Source organism: Phyllosticta citriasiana (assembly GCF_038021145.1).
Source record: "Phyllosticta citriasiana strain CBS 120426 chromosome Unknown IWZ02scaffold_2, whole genome shotgun sequence".
In the NCBI taxonomy this organism is placed as follows: Eukaryota; Fungi; Ascomycota; class Dothideomycetes; order Botryosphaeriales; family Phyllostictaceae; genus Phyllosticta; species Phyllosticta citriasiana.
In genome coordinates, this window is record NW_027117279.1 from 1,223,774 (window position 1) to 1,242,869 (window position 19,096).

The 19,096-nt window shown below is 54.7% G+C and overlaps 8 protein-coding genes across 8 annotated transcripts; 4 read left to right on the forward strand and 4 right to left on the reverse strand.

Moving 5' to 3' along the window:
- The first annotated feature begins 256 nt into the window (after positions 1 to 256).
- Positions 257 to 1,342, forward strand: IWZ02DRAFT_442139 (60S ribosomal protein eL31). Its single transcript, XM_066766947.1, has 4 exons — positions 257 to 327; positions 421 to 532; positions 644 to 718; positions 817 to 1,342. Exons 2-4 carry the CDS (start codon positions 428 to 430, stop codon positions 1,021 to 1,023), a joined length of 387 nt encoding a protein of 128 aa, XP_066626153.1. The 5' UTR covers positions 257 to 327; positions 421 to 427; the 3' UTR covers positions 1,024 to 1,342.
- Positions 1,343 to 3,999: 2,657 nt separating this feature from the next.
- Positions 4,000 to 4,634, reverse strand: IWZ02DRAFT_487457 (increased loss of mitochondrial DNA protein 1; the record flags this gene model as incomplete). The annotated part of the gene is made up of 3 exons (XM_066769369.1): positions 4,000 to 4,092; positions 4,145 to 4,429; positions 4,497 to 4,634. The coding sequence occupies 3 exons, from the start codon at positions 4,632 to 4,634 to the stop codon at positions 4,000 to 4,002; spliced, it is 516 nt and encodes a 171-aa protein (XP_066626154.1).
- Positions 4,635 to 4,928: 294 nt separating this feature from the next.
- Positions 4,929 to 6,524, forward strand: IWZ02DRAFT_467561 (dipeptidase 1 precursor; the record flags this gene model as incomplete). The annotated part of the gene is made up of 3 exons (XM_066768565.1): positions 4,929 to 5,124; positions 5,229 to 5,441; positions 5,575 to 6,524. 3 exons carry the CDS (start codon positions 4,929 to 4,931, stop codon positions 6,522 to 6,524), a joined length of 1,359 nt encoding a protein of 452 aa, XP_066626155.1.
- Positions 6,525 to 6,561: 37 nt separating this feature from the next.
- IWZ02DRAFT_131798 (uncharacterized protein) lies at positions 6,562 to 9,037 on the reverse strand. Its single transcript, XM_066761625.1, has 4 exons — positions 8,797 to 9,037; positions 8,471 to 8,745; positions 8,286 to 8,417; positions 6,562 to 8,235 (listed from the first exon to the last, which is right to left on the reverse strand). The coding sequence occupies exons 1-4, from the start codon at positions 8,969 to 8,971 to the stop codon at positions 6,883 to 6,885; spliced, it is 1,935 nt and encodes a 644-aa protein (XP_066626156.1). The 5' UTR covers positions 8,972 to 9,037; the 3' UTR covers positions 6,562 to 6,882.
- Positions 9,038 to 10,220: 1,183 nt separating this feature from the next.
- Positions 10,221 to 11,244, forward strand: IWZ02DRAFT_511465 (uncharacterized protein; the record flags this gene model as incomplete). Its single annotated transcript, XM_066770534.1, has 2 exons — positions 10,221 to 10,551; positions 10,611 to 11,244. The coding sequence occupies 2 exons, from the start codon at positions 10,221 to 10,223 to the stop codon at positions 10,853 to 10,855; spliced, it is 576 nt and encodes a 191-aa protein (XP_066626157.1). The 3' UTR covers positions 10,856 to 11,244.
- An 11-nt stretch (positions 11,245 to 11,255) lies between these two features.
- Positions 11,256 to 12,730, reverse strand: IWZ02DRAFT_442151 (BIG/ATPase V1 complex, subunit S1). The gene is made up of 3 exons (XM_066766948.1): positions 12,516 to 12,730; positions 11,829 to 12,466; positions 11,256 to 11,776 (listed from the first exon to the last, which is right to left on the reverse strand). The coding sequence occupies exons 1-3, from the start codon at positions 12,608 to 12,610 to the stop codon at positions 11,637 to 11,639; spliced, it is 873 nt and encodes a 290-aa protein (XP_066626158.1). The 5' UTR covers positions 12,611 to 12,730; the 3' UTR covers positions 11,256 to 11,636.
- A 223-nt stretch (positions 12,731 to 12,953) lies between these two features.
- Positions 12,954 to 17,248, forward strand: IWZ02DRAFT_131832 (uncharacterized protein). Its single transcript, XM_066761626.1, has one exon. The coding sequence runs from the start codon at positions 13,329 to 13,331 to the stop codon at positions 17,031 to 17,033; it is 3,705 nt and encodes a 1,234-aa protein (XP_066626159.1). The 5' UTR covers positions 12,954 to 13,328; the 3' UTR covers positions 17,034 to 17,248.
- Positions 17,249 to 17,695: 447 nt separating this feature from the next.
- On the reverse strand, positions 17,696 to 18,841 carry IWZ02DRAFT_371472 (CobW/HypB/UreG, nucleotide-binding domain-containing protein; the record flags this gene model as incomplete). The annotated part of the gene is made up of 2 exons (XM_066764567.1): positions 17,696 to 17,834; positions 17,913 to 18,841. 2 exons carry the CDS (start codon positions 18,839 to 18,841, stop codon positions 17,696 to 17,698), a joined length of 1,068 nt encoding a protein of 355 aa, XP_066626160.1.
- Positions 18,842 to 19,096: the final 255 nt, after the last annotated feature.

Below are 19,096 nucleotides of genomic sequence, written 5' to 3' on the forward strand. Positions count from 1 at the left end.
CGCGCGTCGTTTGTGGGATACCTGGCACATCCTGGAGCCGTGTAGATTGTACTGGCTGTAATTGTTATGTGAAATTGTTTAATGCAATTGGTGTATCTGAATACATGTACATGTACGCAAGACTCCCGTCCGATAGGTGGTCAGTCCAGGTGAAGAAAAAGGACCTGGTGACGCGCCACAAGCTGCGCCACGTGTGGCTAGTGGCCGAGATTGTGCCGACGCAAGCGAGCAAACCCACACTAAATCGTCGGCGCACCCCAGGTCTTTTCGCTCATCGCGACGACCATCTGGACAATTGACCCTAGGCCACCCTCCAAAGACAACTCTGTAAGTGAACCGAAAATCTAGCGTCTCCTCGTGAGATCGTCTCTCTCGCTCAATCAGAGGCACCCGCTGACCGGTCGACGGCACCACGCGCAGTCACAAAATGCCCAACCAAGCCAAGTCCAACAAGCCCGCCGCGGGCAAGACGCAGCGCAGCGCCATCGCCGACGTCGTCGCTCGCGAGTACACCATCCACCTGCACAAGCGTGTACGTAGTTTTTGAAAATCAGTTTGGTGAAGTCCAGCAATGGTCACTGAGCTTCGAGTCAAAGTGGCATTGGGCGGAAGACTGATTCGGAATATTTTGCGATACAAATAGGTCCACGGCGTCTCTTTCAAGAAGAGGGCTCCCCGCGCCATCAAGGAGATTAGGGACTTTGCCACCAAGGCCATGGTACGTGTTTCCAGTTCTCTCCTCATCCAGGGCGCGCGAGAAAGGAGGAAAGAGAAGACAACGTCGGGCTGACGCAAAGCTTTTCGCTGCTGCAACAGGGCACGTCGGACGTCCGCCTCGACCCCCAGCTCAACAAGAAGGTCTGGGAGTCCGGCATCAAGGGCGTCCCCTTCCGCCTGCGCGTCCGCATCTCGCGCAAGCGCAACGACGAGGAGGGCGCCAAGGAGAAGCTGTACTCGTACGTCCAGGCCGTCAACGTCAAGGACCCCAAGGGCCTGACCACCGCCGTCGTCGAGGACGCTTAAGCGCGTTTCGTCCCCATCCCGCATCTTGATGGTTTAATTGAGCATTGTGATTGCGCCCACGCCCGAGACAGACGTACGCAATCCAGGTTCGAGGAGGGGTTCGGTCGCCCGGGTTTTCGCCAGCCTGAATGAAAAAGAAAAAAGGGTTTTCCAAATGGGTTAGTCAGTCAGTCGGTCGGTCATTCGGTTGATTGAATGGTGGGCGTTGCTGTCAATGGGCTTGATACCACGTCCTCTACCCCCGTGGCTGAGGCCCGGATACTACACACTACCATGAGCAATGAAAATTACATTCGGCCGTAAGGTCGTTGACGCTCTGCTTTGGCATCTGACATTTGGCGTCCGTGAGTCGCGTGACATGATGCCCTTTCTGGTTTCTGCCCTTGAATACATCTCAATTCTTTGCATGCTTGGGTCCGAGGCTTGGCGACACAAGTCGTGGCACATGCAACGTACAAAGTGTGTAAGGTGATAGGGAGCGTTCTTTCTCTGGTCTGGTGGTCAGCAGGAAGCATTCAAGCCACCTCCCATCACTCAAAGGTCAAGATTTGGGAACATTCAAGCGTCTACATGCAGATGACAGTGACAAGGAGCATCCAAGGCCCAGTTCGCCGAAACCCTCACTTGTATATGCCACGACTTTTGTCACCAAGCTTCGGTCAATGAGACTACATACAACGCATCCGTAAAGCAGTCCACTCTCCCAATCCTCTCGCCACTTGATCCAAGCAATCCAGATAGCGCGACGATCCGCAACACAACTAGTTGTCGAATTCCGTCCATTTGTGCCGTTCTCACTTTCCCCTCTGCTTCGGCAATGAAAATCCACATTGTGTAGAGCAGAAACGGGTGGCATCCCGAGATGCAGAGGAAGAGTTTCCTGGACGGGTTTGGGAAAACTCCAAGTTCTAAGGAGGAGTTTTGTCCGCCATCATGGCGGCGTCTGGGGAGCAGTCATCCGCGGCCACAACTACGCCTGAGGAGCAGTCGTCTGCTACCACATCTGGGCTGTTGCTGAGGGGCTATGGTGCATTAGAGAATAGCTGGAGAGGCTCTTCACACGTGTGACTTTTATTCTTCATCAAAGGTAACTGTAGGAGTGGCTCGCCGTCTATTGACGGTGTCATGAACTCCATCGACTCTTGTTGTTGTGCAGCAAGGTTGAGAGCATCGGGAGTCGTTTTGAATTGTGACGTTGTCGACTTCTGGTAGATGTAAGGATTGATAAACTGGTTTGTCGTGCGTGGATTGCTCGTTGAAAATGTCGTATGCTGGTGGTTCGTCTTGAAGCCGTGATGGCGAAGAGTTGGGGCTATTCATGTTGAGTGAGGGATGGTAGGCAGAGAGCAATGGATGAAAGAAAGCGAGGGAAGGTATAAACTTATACATGGTCTCCAGGTTCGTGGGGGGAAGGGGTGACATGATGCCTCTCAAGGGACCAATTCAAGGGAGAATGCGCAACCACGATTGAACAACTCCCATGGATCCACGCCTGGCGGCAGGGCAACAGCATAGGTTCTGAACGGTTGGCAACTTCGAGGTGTGAGAAGGAGCGACCCTGTCTGAGGCCCATAGGTGGCAGTGATTGTTCAATTCCAGATCATCAAAAACACAGCATCATTCGACCGATCATTCTGATATTGCAGTTTCAAACATCCATTCAGTCATCTTTCCGGTCAACCATTCGCTACACATCTGAATCAGTACGCACACATTTCAACCAGAGGCAAGACAGACAGTGGCCGCATCCATCATTGCTCAGCTCAACCCACCGAAGACCAATCCTCCCATCGCCATCCGCCCTCCAACATGCCGTCCAACAACCAAGAGGCGCAACCCAATGCCAGAAGGCCGCTCGTGCAGCGCGTGACCAACCGTGTCTTGCACTCCACGTTGGCGGAATGGCTACGGCGTCGCAGGGAGCACCGCTACCTCCGCGCCTCGTCTCAAACCTTGTGGGATGCCTTAGGACCACTATGGCGCGACAAGCACGAGCGAGACCTTGAAAGAGAAGAGGCAAGGCGCGAGGAAGAGATACGACAGGAGTGGCAGGCCATGGAGCAAGCTGAAGCAGCGCGTGCGGCATCGTGCGAACGAGCGCGGCAGCGGGAGGTAAGAGAGCGGGAGCGACGGGCAAGAGAGCGGCAGCGGCAGGCACGAGAGCGGGCCCAAGAGGTGCGGCGCAGAGAGGCGGAGAGACTCGCAGAGATACGGCGCAGAGAGGCGGAAAGACTCGCAGAGGTGCGGCGCAGAGACGCGGAAAGACTCGCAGAGCAGCAGCGCCGAGCTTAGGAACAGAACCTGAGGGATGCCCAGGGACAGACGCAGCGCGAGGCCCAGGCGTATGAAGTGGTTGGGGGACTAGAGGAATCACTGCGCCACATTGAGGCCGTGCTCGACCAGATTCGAGCGGAGGAGGAGCAGGAAGAGAGGGAGGAGGTGGAGAGGTTGCGCCAGATGTTGCACCAGCTGGGAATGGGGCAGGGCTCGCCTCAATAGTGCCGTCGTCAGGATCCCCGACAATGACCTCAAGTTCGGTGCTGATGATGCGTAGGTCGCTACCTTCGCTGATTAGCAGGAAAACGAGCATTTTGAGGGAAGGACGCAGAAGAGGGTGCGACTAAGAATGAGACTTGGCCCAGGGGAGGGTCCTCAGCGAGCCGTCCTAACACGGAGTCGCCGTAGCTGGATAGTGATCTTGGATTCAGTCTCAAAAACGCTTGAAGACTGGAAGGCTGAGTGTTGGCAGTGAATCAGAATTTTTTGGTTCTCGCTAGAAGCTGTCCTGGTTTCGATGTCCGCGCTCTTCCAAGAGATTATGTCTGGCGTATACGGTTTTTGAAAAGGAGCGCAGTCGTACAAGTTTCTGAGCTGGACAAGGATTTCGACCATGTCAATAGTCACACTGTAGCCAGTATCCTTGGGCGCACCCGCAGATGGAGCTTTGAATAGATTCTTCTAGCCCTGGCCAGCATATCAGTCGTCCCTCAATGCAACTGCTTCCTTCTTCCTTCTCTCAAACAGACGCTTGGCAAATTCAAACTTTTCCTCACGCATGCGAATATATGCCTATGTTGTCTCATCAGCACCCAATTGGATCCATACCGAGTCCAAAACGTACCCAGAACCACATTGTGCACTCAAAGAAGCCCCACACAAAGACGACCCTATTCTTCAAGAAATCTCCGGGACCAGGGGCAAACGTCAACCCGGGCTTGAAAAAGTACGAGTAGCTGGTGAGGCTGAAGAGGAAGAGCAGGCGAGTCGGAATCTGGTTGGCCCAGTAGGGGAAGGCGACTTCTTCGTCCATGGACACGGCCAGGAGGTCCGAGACGGCGAGGAAGGCGAGGAAGACTGCGGCTATGGCCGTGGCGGAGCTCGATTTGGCGAAGCCGGTGGGCTCGGACTGGTGGTAGACAGGGTGGTCAGCTATGTCACAATTGAATGAAGGGGAATTGAAAGTCTTTTCGTACAATTCGCATGGCCTCGCCCAGCAGGAAGACGAGGTTCTGGTCGGCAATCATCTTGGGGGCGCTCAGAAGATAGTACGACAGAGTCATGTGGAAGAGACTCATGCCTCGGATGAGGTTGAAGGCCGAAAAGATGGCCATTGTGGAGGAGGGAGACAGCGCTGGTCGAGTGCTCCTTGTTTGCTTGAGCGTCGAGAGTGAGATAGCTCCAGCACCACCGAAGTGCGCCGCGTCGACGCTGCGACGCGCACGGACGCGTCTCCGCCATCCAAAGTCCGCGTATCCCCGGCCCGGGCCAAGAGTGGGAAGGGAAGGGAAGGGAAGGGAAGCTCCCGCTGTTGACGCTATTTGGTTAAAACAACCCTCCAACCTTCCCGTCATGCTGCGTACGTTATCTCTCCTCTTCAATGCTCTTGTTGCCTCTTCAATGTCGACATGCCCACTGAGAAATCTGAAGTAAATGTCAAGCAATCGGGCCTCACGCCTTCTGAAAAACGCCATGCTTTGCAGCGCGCAGCTCGCTCACCTCTGAGCCTTGTCTTCAACTTCATTGTGATCCCAGCCTTTGTTCTGGGTGCTATTTACGTCCAATTCTCCGACCATGACTTCGTCCATTGTCTGCGCGAAGACTGTTCGTCAGTTGAGTATCGCGCTCGCAAGATCTTGAGGCAGAATCCATTGATAGGTCCTTGATGATGTGCCGTTCTATACGCGTGCTTCTCTGACGACAGGCAGACGGACACAATGACCTCTTCATCGTCCTACGGGCGCTTTACGGAGACCACGTCTACGGCGAGACGTTCAAGGAAAGGTTTGAGAATGGCGGGCTCGAACAGCACACCGACATTCCCAGACTCGAGGCCGGAATGAGCGGCGGTGCTTTTTGGAGTGCCTTTGAACCGTGTCCTGCCAACGGCTCCGATTTCTCTGATGCTGCCTATGCTCCCAGTATGTGGGTTTTTCGTGTCTCATTCCTCGAAAGCAATGCATGCTCCCCCTGTGCCACATCCTTTCAAGCCAAAAAGCCCCTCTAGCCATGGAAATTGAGAGAAACTGGTGGGGATTGACTTGCCTGGTGCAGTTGTTAAAGCGACTCTCGAACAGCTCGATCTATATCACCGCCTCGGCCAATTGTATCCCAAGTATTTTACGCCTACTCCTAACGCTGCGGCTGCCCGCCGCGCCTTCAGGGAGAGAGGCTTCATATCTCCCGTCATCATCGAAGGTCTCCATCAGATTGGAAACTCCCTCTCAACACTCCGCCTCTACCACCAGCTCGGCGTACGCTACGCAACGCTGACGTGGAACTGCCACAACATCTACGCCGATGCAGCTGTCACCATCGACGAGAAGAACAGGGGGGTCAAGAGCACGCCCAAGTGGGGTGGCGTCTCCCCCGCCGGCCGCGTGCTCATCGAGGAGATGAACCGGCTGGGCATGATAGTCGACCTGTCGCACGTAAGCCCCGACACGATGCGCGACGTGCTGAGCGGCACCGAAGACGGTGACTGGGCAGGCAGCATCGCGCCGCCCATCTTCAGCCACAGCTCCGCCTACGCCCTGTGCCCGCACCCGCGCAACGTGCCCGACTACATACTCAAGCTCGTCAAGCTGCGCAAGGCCGTCGTGCTCGTCAACTTCAACCCGGGCTTCATTTCGTGCACCGAGTCCAACGATGGCACTGGCATCCCTGATTTGTACAAGCCGAACGTCACGCTGCACCAGGTCGTCCGCCACATCAAGTACATTGGCGAGCAGATTGGATATGACTACGTCGGCCTGGGGACCGACTACGATGGCATCGAGGGCACGCCCGAGGGTCTGGAGGACGTGAGCAAGTTCCCAGATTTGGTTGCCGAGCTGCTCAGGCAGGGCGTCAGCGACGCAGATGTGGCCAAGATTGTCGGACTAAACGTCTTGCGCGTCTGGGACGAGGTCGATGCCGTGGCCGCAAGGCTCCAAAAGGAGAGGCTGCCTGCCGAGGATGAGATTGTAAAATTCCCTATGGGTACTTCGGAGATGCACGTGTGAGGGGGAGACCAAGGCAGTGGAGAAAAACGCGGATGTTCTTTGGTGCTACCGTTGCATCAGGGGGGCATTTGAGGCCCTGAGCACATCTTCGACACAGCGACGGCTAAGTACTTGAGATTTGAAAGCGGACGTGTCATTGAATGTGTGATATTTGAGCTAGTACGTAGAATTTTGAGCGAAATTTTGAGTCGGCTGAGGTATTTGACTTGCTGTACAATCCATGAATCGAGGATCGGTAGCAGACGGCATGGGGAACACATCCACTTGACAGCTCCCTGTTTTCATGAATACTTCATGCCTATGTGTGCTGTGACTTTTGTCACCAGACCTTGAATTGGTTCTCAACCGCCGTGTCCAGCTAACCTTCGATGATTTTTGGAAACAGCATAACCTTCATCGGATCCAGCTGTGAATCACCATAGTCCTTGTCCACGCCAGGATGGGCGTCCTTGAGCGTCCTTCTGCCCTTTGCGACGCCGAGCAGGTCGAGCAAAGTCTTCATCTTCGCCGGCATGTACGGCTGGAGCAGGATCCCCGTGATGCGCAGCGACTCCGCGCAGTTGTAAATGGTGCGGTCGACGTGCGTCATGTGTCGCTGTCTTACGACGGCCATCTCTGGCATGTCTAGCCCCAGATCTACTTCGGCCTTGTCCTTGGTTACGTATTTCCACGGCGCGACCTCCTGCAGATAGCGGTTCGTCTCGTACACGACTTCCATGATCGTCCGGAGTGCGCCGCTAACGTCGTATTGTTGCATTTTCGCTTCGACGTCATTCGCGACGTTGTCCAGAATCTTCCAGAATTGACGAGCAGCCTGTTGGTGCTCTCGGTGTGCTCTGGGCTTGTGCTGCTCCGCCGTCTCGATTGCTCTTCGCAGGTCAAACCCTTTGCCTCTGGTGATTCGTTGCGCCAGATTGCCTATGCCGTTTTGTAGGCTCTTCTTGTAATGTACAATGACGAAGTGGTTGCTGTAGTTGGAGTCATCGTTGATGCCGCCGTCGTGCGCCAGGTAGAAGCGCATCGCATCCGCTCCGAAGCGATCGAGAACAGAAAAGGGGTTCACTACATTTCCGAGCGATTTTGACATTTTCTGTTTGCCCATGATCCAGTGGCTGGTGGCGAGTATGCGTCGCGGCAAGGGAAGGCCCAGTGCCATGCAGAATGCCGGCCAGTAGACGCAATGGAACCGCATAATGTCCTTGCCAATGACATGACAGTCAGGTGGCCAGCCACTAGAGGCCATCTCTGTAGACTCCCTGTACGGTTCCACTGAGTCGGCGGTTGTGTTGGCGGGCGCTTCTTCAAACTCGTTTTGCGTTTCTGTTGTGCCTTTGGTAACCTCCGGGGGGCTGCTCGCGTCACCTCCGCCTTGCTCGACGAGCGTCTCATTTCTTGTTTCTGCGTCAGGCGACCACGGGAACCCGATTGTAGTGGCGTAATTGAGAAGAGCATCCAGCCAAACATAGATCCTTTGTTGGTCGTCCGTCGGAACTGGGATTGCCCACTTCAGCCTCGAACCTGGCCTTGAAATGGACAGGTCTGAAAGGCCTGCAGTGACCGATTGTATGACCTCTTCCATCCGGAATCGCGGCACTATCCAGTCTGGATTCTCTTTGTAAAACTCCAAAAGTTTGTCCCGGAAAGCCGACAGTTGAAAGTGGTAATTTGTTTCGGTTGTCCACTCGACCTCTTTGCCGGTTTCCTTGGATACCTAGCCATGGTCAAACATGCCTCAATGGCAGCAATGGCTTGAAAGCATACCATAATCTTCTTGCCCGTTGTAGGATCTATGATCAGATGAACCTGTGCAGACGGATAGAAAGTTTCGTCGCTGACCGAGTACCATCCCTCATGCTTGGACAAGTAGATATATCCACGCTTTTCTAGGACTTCCTATATATGCGTGAGTGTGTAGCCCAATATTTTGTCCATTGCCTTCGTCCTACCCATGCGAATTTCACACCGTCCTTATGCTGTTGGTCTGTCGTCCGGACAAAATGATCGTGGGAGATGTGGCCGCGCGCAGCCAAATTTTGGAAGACTTCGGCGCCTTTATCGCAAAATAGCTGTCCTGGCATAGCCGCCTTCGCCGCTGCTTGCTGCACCTTGAGCCCATGCTCATCGGTGCCTGTGGACAGAAGGGCATCCCTTCCTCTCAGAACTTGCCAGCGCTTGAGAATGTCCGCGAGGACCATCGTATAGAGGTGGCCAACATGAGGAGCTACACGCAGTTCATTAGTGACTGGGTTGGAAATATTTCAGTGAGGAGTACCAGCATTGACGTAAAATATGGGTGTGGTGATGAAGTACTTCTTTTCATCGCTTACTGCCATGGCAGTAGCAAAGCTCCTCCTGAGTCGCGAACGAAGTCTGCATTGGTTGCAGACCCATGCTGAGCGATCATTGAGGGCTGCGCGCCTCGCAGCACTGGAAAACATAGTGCGCATGGCGCGAAGGACGATGGAACCCTACAACAATCGCGGATCGCGTTCTTGTCGGGTGACGACACGAACGGACGCGGACCGCAGCGGGTCCGTGCGACGGCCCGGTCGGTCCCTGAGCCAGACCCATCGCTTGGATCATCATCTCTGGACAACCAACAGCTACGTCCCTTATCAACAGGCTCTCTCTGCTCCAACCACACCGTCGCCCGTGGAGTCCCGACGCTGAAGATTCCGTCTTCGAAGCGCGTGGAAGATGCTTCCAGATGGCTGGTTCTGGAAATGTATATATCCTGCCTCATCTCAGCCGTTGGACATGAGGCTGCCTTTGAGCCACATTCATCAGACACTTGAAGAGCTTGGAACAACAAGAATGGGCTTACCCTGATAATGCACATGGGTACTGAACTTTCGGCAAGAAAGCGTTCACCTTGGAGCGGCGCGTCGCCAAGACTCAACTTGATAGAAATTCAAGCACTACCAAAATGGAGCAAGCCTTTGCTTCAGCTTCTTTCAGATGACCCGAGGAGGACAAAGCTTACCGATCTGGGCTCCACAACTTATCAGTCGCCATCTTTTCACCTGTTGGTCTGGTCGGCTATTGAGCGACTTGTGACATCTAACCTGATTTGGCCGCCGACTCCTATTGAGAACCACTTCCAGCCAACCGACTTCCGGCTGCACACCAAAGCCACGCGGACCACAACTTGAGCTTTGAGAATTTCACGATGACATTGGTCAAAATTTGATGTGCGAGGGTAACGGGACACCGTTTCGCAGCGGCGATTCTGCTGCTATTTCCAGCGCCTCATGATTTGACCAAAAAAATCACGAGCAGGCCACACACGACACGATGTATTGACGCAATATGACTCTGGACAAGTGAACCCGGTGTCCTGTCGCGAACTCGCCATGACACATGGTAGTTGGCCAGCATAGTTGCATCGGTCTAGACACTGCTCAGATGATTTCTTCGACACCGCTATATCTTTTGACTTCTCCTGAAAACTTTGAATTTCCCAGATTTCCTTCTCCTCTTTCGTACATACAGCCTTTGGCTGTTCACTCTTTATCCAGCTTTCACCTTATTGAAGATACGGTCTTTTATTGAAGCCTATTGACGGCAACACCAACACCACGCCTCAATGGACATGGATTTTGTATAAATCCTGGACCTGAGAGCCAGATGGAATTTCTTCTCTACCAACGGTCTGCATTCACTCACTTCCAAACCGACAACCCCAAAAAAACAATCATGAAGGTTACCACTGCCATTGCTGGTGCTATCACCATCGTCGGTGCCTACGCGGCTGCCGCTCCCGACGCCCAGGCCTTCTGCCTCCAGCCCGGTCAGCCTTGCGACAAGGTCAAGCGTGCTGCTGACGCTGCCGCCGTTGCCCTTGCTGCCCCCAACGCTGAGGCCGACCCCAAGTGGAAGGGCCCCACCAAGGGTTGGGTCGGCCGTATCTGGCGTTTCTGCCAGAAGCCCGGTCAGCCCTGCCGCATGGCCAAGCGTCACGCTGACGCCATCGCTGATGCCGTCTCTGACGCCTACGCTGCTGCTGGTGCTGAGGCCAGCGAGCTCGGTACGTAAACCCCCTTAGCCCCCCTTGATGTTGAACCGCCCCTGACTGACAAACATCAGCTCTCGGCCACCTCGAGAAGCGTGACGCTGAGCCCGTCTCCGACTTCGTCCAGGTCGTCCGCGTCAAGCGTGCTGCCGAGGCCATCGCCGAGGCCCTCGCTGCCCCGGAGGCCGATGCTGAGGCCGGCTACGGCTTCAAGTGGCGCTTCTGCGTCAAGCCCGGCCAGCCTTGCCGCAAGGCCAAGCGTGCCGCTGAGGCCCTTGCCGACGTCGTCGACACCGCCAACGAGGAGCTCGACTTCTAAACGCCCTCTCCTCGCCCGACTTGGAACCCTTCACGAGACGGGACCGTAGATGAGCCATGACGACAAGCACACGCTACCAACGCGCCATCTCTGCTCTCCCTTGCGACAACAACACGACCGTTCTTCTCCTTCTCGTCCATAAAGCTTTCCTCCAAATTCGACCAAAAAAAAAAAAAAAAAAAAAAAACCTCTTCGGTGATCTACTAGTTGGCAAGACCAGGCTCTGGCGTTCCTCTCGGCGGCAATACATAGTAGAGGCGTTGGGACGCAAGGTTACGCGGAGCGAGGCTGATGTTGCTCGGTCTGACTGTTTACGGGCGGTTGATCTGTTTGCACATCACGCCTTTTTTTTACCTTGGTAGTCGCGTATCAGTATCAATATGGTTGCGGCTTCTTTTTCAGTCTTGATGCTATGCTCGTGAATGTGATTTGTTCGTGAGTAGCCAACATGCTGCGCCCTGAAGTTTTCCCATTCGAGCACCATTTTATCAGGGGGCTGGTTAGTTGTGGTCCAGGGCGATGAGAACCGTGATTTGTGCCGCGAACGTCCCAGGCAGACTGCGTCAGTCCTCGGTGACTAACAGACCATTTGAGACATCGCTGATTGTAATCCTCGACGAATCAAAGTCATGGGAATCTCTCGTTCATCCTATCTCAACCACTGCATTCGCTCTTCAAAGCGCTTTGATTTGTACATGAACACACAAGATCCTCAAAAACTCCGGTCCCGATGGTCCTCAGACGCAAATTGAACAAAGACTTGAATTCACAAAGCACTCATTCACTGCTGCTTCTTTTGAGCTGAAGGACCCATCTCTTTGCTGAAGGCATAGTAGGAGACTTCGAGTCCAGCGACGGCGCTGATGCCAACGTACAGAATGAGGAAGAGAATGAGGCCAGTGAAGAGGCCCATGAAGATACCTGTGGGCAAGTTAGCGATTGCTTCAGATGATGCGATGACAAAGTGACGTACCAGGCGAAAGGAACTGGTATTTCTCAAACAAGGCGACATCGTTGGAGACTTTTGGCCGCTGGCGCGTCTCACGCCTCATCTCAGTATGCAGGCCATAAGAGTCTTCCATCTCATACTGGACCTCGTGCTCCTTTGGCACAGGAATCTGGGCACCAGAGACGGGTGTGGTAGTGAATATAAGCGTGTAGCTCTTGTCTTGGACTTTGGACATGACGGCTTCAAGGAAAGCATCACTCTCAATGAGTGCCGAAGACCTATCCTCTGGCTTTGTGGGAGGTGCGGCAAAGTCGATTTTGATGACCCGCGGCGTAGCGTCGTTGAGCGATATGTAACCGCTCGAGGCATCTACCTCAGCGCGCATTGCATTGCAGTGCTCAGCCACATATTTCGTAATGTTCTCCGCGTCAAGCCCGTCGATAACTTCGTTTATGGCGGCTGATTTGATTTGCTTGTCTTTCGATTGGAATTGCTTTCTCAGCCATGGGGCGGACCATTTGTTGTCATAGTCGGCAACGGAGACACCAGGTTGATTGACAACGACATAGGAATCAGATGGGCAGCCGACGAGGAGCTGTTCGATAGACTGTGAAGCGGAAGACGAGGTGGTGAGACTCTTGCTCTGGAGTTGAGGGAGTTCACTGCGACGAGTTAGCAGACAAGCTGGCATGAACGGTGTTTCAGACTCACCTCGACGACGAAACGACGAAAAGAGGAGAAGCTCCCTGGAATGCGGTAGCGGCCGAAATTGAAAGAGCCACAGCACCCACAGTTCTGAGAGCCATGATGAAGATGGTCCAGGTGCGGTTGTTCAGCGATGCTCCGCGTCTGGTAGCTCGGGCATGGAGTGACGTCCGGCCCGCGGAACGCCTCAGGCCGGGAAACGGCAGCTCTATTGTTCCGCCCGAGTTTCACCGCCTACGGCGATAAGACTAAAGTCGAGCAGGGATCATTGTCCCGCCACCAGAGCATTTACATTGAATCGCTCTTGGCCTCCAACGCTATGGAAAATCGTAGTATCAGATGCTCTCCACATTAGGCAGAGTAGCAGCATCTGTACGAGGCTATGCTGTGTCTCTCAGTCGTTTCAGCAAAATCAACTTCTATGGATTATCTCTGGACTGGTCACTCTGACTCAGGGCTGCTGCACGGACCTCCGCGTCATAGCCTCCATCGACTGAGCATTGCACTTCCGTTTCTTACATAAAGTGCGCCTCTTTCGCACAGCGACGCCGACCTGATTGTCGCCACCTGCTGTCCAGCCAGGCACAAGTCGTCTCTTCGCTCGCTTGAATTGTGGCCTTGTCTGCTTCCTTAATTTGTTCACTTAGGCTGGTTTTTTGAAGCCTATCCAAACTCTTTCTTTTTCGCAGGCGCGACGCTCTCGGGAGACCCGCTGCCCGCCACCCTGCCTACAACCACTTTAGCCACCCGAAACTTACATTACCAACTTTCACTATTCTATCCTCTGGTACGGGTACTTTTGCTCTTGGAACAGTCGCCATGCCCGCGGATACCACAGCCTCGGTCGCGCCTCCAACTGGACGAGAGACCAATACCCCGCAGCGAAACAGAAACAGAGGACCACGGCCGAGGATCAATGCTCAAACTCCCGAGGCAGCAGGAGGCGCTGTGCAGCCAAATCAATCGCAACAGCAGCAAACATCTGCTAGGAGAGGAGGCAGAGCTGGAAGAGGTGGTCGGGGCAATCGAGGTTCAGCGCAGCCAGCGCGACAACCTGCTTCAGCGACTACTGTAGCACAAGAATCTCAAGAGACTGGAAATGTTTCGTCAGCATCAGCCGTGGCAGATTCGGGCGCTGGCAACACCATTCGGGGCGGACGAAATCGGCGCGGTGGACAGCAAGGACGAGGTGGCGCGCAAAACCGTCGTGGACAGAGTCAAGGTCGCGGAGGGACACAATCAAGTCGCGGACAAGTCATCAGAACCTTTCAGGGGAGGACTTTTGGGGGCCAGTTGACCGCAACGAATGCGGTAGACGGAGCTCCTGCACCAGGCTTGCAGCCAGATGCGCCGGATTTCCAACCTGGCCACCGCCCACGGATACGGGAGCTTGAGCAAGCGCGCCCTCGCAAACGTAGGGCGTCCAGATCGAAAGCCCCGGACATCACAACCCGCGTCCACGAGGACATTGACAACGGACATTATGAATGTGCCATCTGCACAAACGAGGTTCAAAGGAATTCCCGAATGTGGTCTTGCAGGACGTGCTGGACCGTCTTCCACTTGAAGTGCATCGGCGAATGGGCGTCCAACTCACTTGCAGAACACAGTGATCGCCCGTGGAGATGTCCTGGATGCAACCTCCCTCAAGACAATGTCCCGAAATACTTCAACTGCTGGTGTCAAAAAGAACAAGATCCAAAATCTATCCCAGGAATGCCTCCATTCTCCTGCGGTCAGACTTGTGGACGGGAACGAATCATTCCCAAGTCGTGCCCGCATACTTGCCCGGAAATTTGCCATGCAGGTCCTTGTCCCCCATGCAGTCAAATGGGCCCTACACAATCGTGTTTTTGCGGCAAAGATTCGAAGACTCAGAGATGTCTGGACACCGATTACGAGAATGGATGGAGCTGCGGCCAAGTCTGTGGAGAGATGATGCCTTGCGGCGAGCATTTTTGCGAGCGTCCTTGTCATGAAGGATTCTGCGGTGCTTGTGAAGTCCTGGTAGACGCCCGCTGCTATTGCGGACAGGAAGAAAAGCCGATGATGTGTGCTGACCGTGGCGATGAGAAATTCAGCAAAAGAACCTACAAACCTGACGACGGAGAACAAATCCTGGAAGAGTGGACTGGCGTCTTCGAGTGCACAAACGCGTGCGCTCGTTACTTCGATTGTGGCAAGCATCAGTGTCAGAGATCGTGCCATGCTCAAGAGCAAGCTGTCTCTCACTGTCCTCGCTCCCCGGAACTGGTATCCTCTTGCCCTTGCGGCAAGACTCCGCTTAGCAAAATCACCGATAAGCCTCGCACCACCTGCGAAGACCCAATTCCTAATTGCAAACAGCGTTGTAACAAGCTCTTGGCTTGTGGCCACTCCTGTTCCCGGGTTTGCCATTCTGGCGACTGCGATCAAGTACCATGCTTGGAGAAAATGCCAATTTCTTGCCGATGCGGAAAGACGAATCTGTCTACCATCTGTCATCAGGGCGTCCAGGAACAGCCTCATTGTATGAGGACCTGTCGAGTCACAATGAATTGTGGTCGTCACATCTGCGGAAGTCGCTGTTGCCCTGGCGAGAAGAAGGCAGCAGAAAGGACTTCCAAACGCCCAACAAGGCGTCGACCACATGAGCTCGAAAATGGCAGTATACCCGTGGAGATGATCGAGGCCGAACACGTCTGTGTCAAGCGTTGCGGTCGTCTTTTGAAGTGTGGAACCCATGAATGCGAGGAGCTTTGCCACAAGGGGCCTTGCCGCAGCTGTCGCGAAGCAATTTTTGAGGAAATCAGCTGTCACTGTGGCAGGACTGTCCTCGAGCCTCCGCTTCCGTGTGGCACAAAGCCACCTCCTTGTCGTTATGAGTGTGAGAGGCCAAAGGCCTGCGGTCATCCTCAAGTCACTCACAATTGCCATCAAGATGAGGAAACTTGTCCCAAGTGTCCATACTTGACGGTCAAAACGTGTATGTGCAGCAAGAATGTTCTCAAGAACCAGCCTTGCTGGCTGCAAGAGGCGAGGTGCGGCGAGATTTGCGGAAGGAAGCTCAAATGCGGAGCTCACAGGTGCCGAAAACCATGCCACAAGCCAGGAGACTGCGAAGACTCTGGTACCGTCTGTAAGCAAGAGTGCGGCAAGGAAAAGACGTGTGGGCATCCTTGCTCAATCCAATGTCATTCGCCATACGCTTGTGATGAGACCAAGCCCTGCCAATACAAGATCCACATCACTTGCTCTTGTCAACGCAGCAAGCAGGAGGCCAAGTGTCTAGCAACAAAGGACAGCCAGGGAAACCTCGAAAAGTCGCTAAAGTGCGACGATGAATGCGCTCGCCTCGAGCGAAACCGCAAGCTTGCTCTTGCTCTCCATGTCAATCCGGACGCCAACAAAGACGACCATATACCTTATTCTGCCGAGACGCTTTCACTTTATCAGGGCAATGTGCCATGGGCCCAGACTCAGGAACGCGAATTCCGCGTATTTGCCAGCAGCCCTGAAGAAAAACGTCTTCGCTTCAAGCCCATGCCAAAGCACCAGCGAGCATTCATCCACGCCCTGGCTGAAGACTTTGGTCTTGACTCGGAGAGCATGGACCCGCCGCCTCATCGGCATGTTTTGATCTACAAGACACCTCGATTCGTGAGCGCGCCCTCCAAAACACTCGGCGAATGTATCCGCATCCGTTACAACCAGCGAAATGCTCAACCCAAGATCACTTCAGACACATCGAAGCTCAAAGCCAGTAATGTGCTCGGCGACCCCTTCAACAGCTTCCTCCTTGCGTCGCCTCGCTTTGGCTTGACAATCGAAGAGCTGCGCTCATGCGTTCGCCCCGTCCTCGATTCCGTCCCTGGGATCCCATTTGACATTTCATTCTTGCCCTCGGACGAAGTGGTCCTCAAGGCGAACCCGCCAGCTTCAATCGGCACACGCGACGTCGAAAGTGCGTTGAAAAACATCAAAGCAGCTCTTGCACGCGAAGTCCGCAAACACGGATTGGGCTCCGTCCAACTATGCCGCGCCGACGCCAGCCTCAATATTCTCAATCGCGAGACTGACCAGGCCGACAATGGCGGCTGGAGCCAGGTTGCAGCTAAAGCAGCAGCTCCTGTGCGCAGACCAGCTGCAGCGCACGGCAGCGGATCCAGCACCCCGCCTAGCAGCAACGGGTACACGGTCCTGGCGCCATCTTCGACGCGGACCAAGGAGAAGAGCAAGAAGAAGGCGGTAGAGAAGATGCGTGAAGAGGCTGTGGATGATTGGGAGGCTGCCGAGGCGGAAGCAGAAGAGAGGGAGAGGGGCGAGAGTGGCGGCGCGAGCAGAGCGGAGAGCGAGGACGAAGCGCCCAAGGCGGATTCGTCCGCTGCCGCTCCTGTGTCGAATGCGCAGGAGGAAGTCGCAGTTGCGGAGCAAGACAAGCCTCTCGATCTCGAGACCCTGTCTGCGTTTCTCCCGAGCCTGGCGTATCGCGAAGGTGGTGGTGGTGTTAGCTGGGCTGATTCGCTCAACGACGCTGATGCGTAAGCAACGGTTGGGGCTGTGGAAATCATGGAATTGCAGGACGGAAAAAGCAGTGTCAGTATCACAGCATAGCTAGAAAAGGAGTTCGAAAAAAAGCGTACAAGACTTAGTCACTTTCCCCATGCTCCGAGAAGGCAGATTGGCATGATTTGCGTCACTGGAACCCCAAGCCACCACCAACATGGCGCGCCGACCCGCGCTGCCAAGTTGGGTCCATGCGGACGTGCCTGTTGCTTGTGAAGATGCCGAGTGAAAAAAAAAAAAAAAAAAGGGATATGGTCGTCTTCTGTGGAACCTATTGAGTCAGCAGAAATCCTCTTTCGTGTATCACGAATCCTCCAAAGTCTAAACTGGGGGGATGGACGCAGCAAAGTGTGTGTGTGGATTTCGGTTTCTCCTTATGGGAATTGTACGACGGCTCTGGTTGTTGTATGGTGTATGTACAGAACATGGCGTATGACGAACAAGGGAGGTAATTTTACAACAATGCAACAGTATGTATTATGTACGTGGGAAGACGAGTTTTCTGGACAAGAGGGATGGCTACTGGCGGTGTGTCAACAGTGGGTATATCTATGAACAAGACAGTTGCCGTCTTCATGTCTAAAAGTAAAACGGTTTCCTTGTCCAAGAACGAGGAAAGGCGGTGGCAGATGCGAGAGAAATCAGAGGACTCGGTCGACCTTGAGCTCGGCGGGCGCGTTGCCGTCGAGGGCAACGAACCCACGAGTCTCAATCTGCTTCTTCCACTTGTTAGCCTCGTACCGCGCTGTAATGACGGTCATCCTCAGCGCCGGCTCTTGGCTGGTCTGCGGCGTCGACAGGCCCAAGTCAGTCGGCGCGGGCGTCACGTTGCCCGAAGACAGCGGGCCCGTCTCTGACTGCTGGGCAGAGCTGGCAGATACCGGCGTGTATGTCCACCGGCCGAATGCCCAGTTCAGAATGTACCGTGCTGGCGTCTTTGAGGCTTCTGAGGCCGCGGCTTCCCCGTTCGAGGATGTGGGAGGCGTGGAGGCGTAGATGACGGCCTTGATACGGTAAATTTCGTCCTTAGTAGCACTGAGCAGAAGGTCGGACAGCTTCTCGACATCGATGCCGTGAGTCTCGCCAGTAGGGCTAAGCGTGACGGACAAAACCTCAACCTCGTTAGAGTGGTTGTGGTCATGCTCGTAGTGGTGCTCAGTGACATCAGCGCCCTTCGCCAGCTTGGCGTCCAAGCCAAACACAATGTCCTTGTCCACGCGACCCTTTGTGCTCTTGACAATAGGTGTAGGAATGTCGAGCTCCAGGTCACGAATCTTGTCCTCGACATCCTCGATGCGACGCTCGCTGACTAGCTCGCACTTGTTCAGCACAATCAGGTCCGTGTATTGCGCCTGCACCTTGGCGCTGTAGCTCGTGTCCTCGTAACCCTGCCAGTTTTCAACGTCGACGACGCTCATGACGCCGTCGAGCACAAAGTTCCCGGTTTCGCGCGCTTGCCTGTTCACCTCCATGGCAAGCGTGGCGGGGAAGGCGCTGCCGCTCGTCTCGATGACGACGCGGTCCGGTTTCGCAGTGTTGCGCAGCTCTTCGAGGGCCTCGCCCAGCTGGCCTGTCAGGTTGCAGCAGATGCAGCCGTTGAGAAGCTCCTGGACGCCGGAGATGGCGGCCGAGGAGGCCAGCTGCGAGTCTATGGCCACATCGCCAAACTCGTTCTTGAGCAGCGCGAGCTTGTAGTCGGCGGGCAGTTGCGGGATCAGGTTGAGGATCAGCGTTGTCTTGCCGGAACCGAGGAAGCCGGTGATGATAGTGATGGGTATTGGCGCCATTGTGAAGGACCAAGGGGAGACGAGGGGAAAAAGAAAAGTTGACTTGCAGTGGAAGTGGAACGAGTCTCTCACGTTGCCTTGGTTGTCGTCGAAAAGAACCTATCGGCGACTCAGGGTTCGGGTGAGGCGGGGCATGCACGACGTCATGGGTGGCTGGTGGCTTGTGGCTTGTGGCTGGTGGCTGGTGGCTGGTGGCTGGTGGCTGGTGGCTGTGACAGCTCCAACCGAGCTCATGGATGTCGAGCCCCGCTTGAG

What these genes read in the sequence shown, in the direction of transcription:
- IWZ02DRAFT_442139 (XM_066766947.1), top strand. Translation starts at nt 428, where the DNA reads ATGCCCAACCAAGCCAAGTCCAACAAGCCCGCCGCGGGCAAGACGCAG. An exon ending in CCATCCACCTGCACAAGCGT is followed by an intron (nt 533 to 643) that starts GTACGTAGTTTT and finishes CGATACAAATAG; the next exon opens with GTCCACGGCGTCTCTTTCAA. An exon ending in ACTTTGCCACCAAGGCCATG is followed by an intron (nt 719 to 816) that starts GTACGTGTTTCC and finishes CTGCTGCAACAG; the next exon opens with GGCACGTCGGACGTCCGCCT.
- IWZ02DRAFT_131798 (XM_066761625.1), bottom strand. Translation starts at nt 8,971, where the DNA reads ATGCGCACTATGTTTTCCAGTGCTGCGAGGCGCGCAGCCCTCAATGAT. An exon ending in ACGGTGTGAAATTCGCATGG is followed by an intron (nt 8,418 to 8,470) that starts GTAGGACGAAGG and finishes ACGCATATATAG; the next exon opens with GAAGTCCTAGAAAAGCGTGG. An exon ending in CAACGGGCAAGAAGATTATG is followed by an intron (nt 8,236 to 8,285) that starts GTATGCTTTCAA and finishes GACCATGGCTAG; the next exon opens with GTATCCAAGGAAACCGGCAA.
- IWZ02DRAFT_442151 (XM_066766948.1), bottom strand. Translation starts at nt 12,610, where the DNA reads ATGGCTCTCAGAACTGTGGGTGCTGTGGCTCTTTCAATTTCGGCCGCT. An exon ending in TTCGTCGTTTCGTCGTCGAG is followed by an intron (nt 12,467 to 12,515) that starts GTGAGTCTGAAA and finishes AACTCGTCGCAG; the next exon opens with TGAACTCCCTCAACTCCAGA. An exon ending in ATACCAGTTCCTTTCGCCTG is followed by an intron (nt 11,777 to 11,828) that starts GTACGTCACTTT and finishes ACTTGCCCACAG; the next exon opens with GTATCTTCATGGGCCTCTTC.
- IWZ02DRAFT_131832 (XM_066761626.1), top strand. Translation starts at nt 13,329, where the DNA reads ATGCCCGCGGATACCACAGCCTCGGTCGCGCCTCCAACTGGACGAGAG.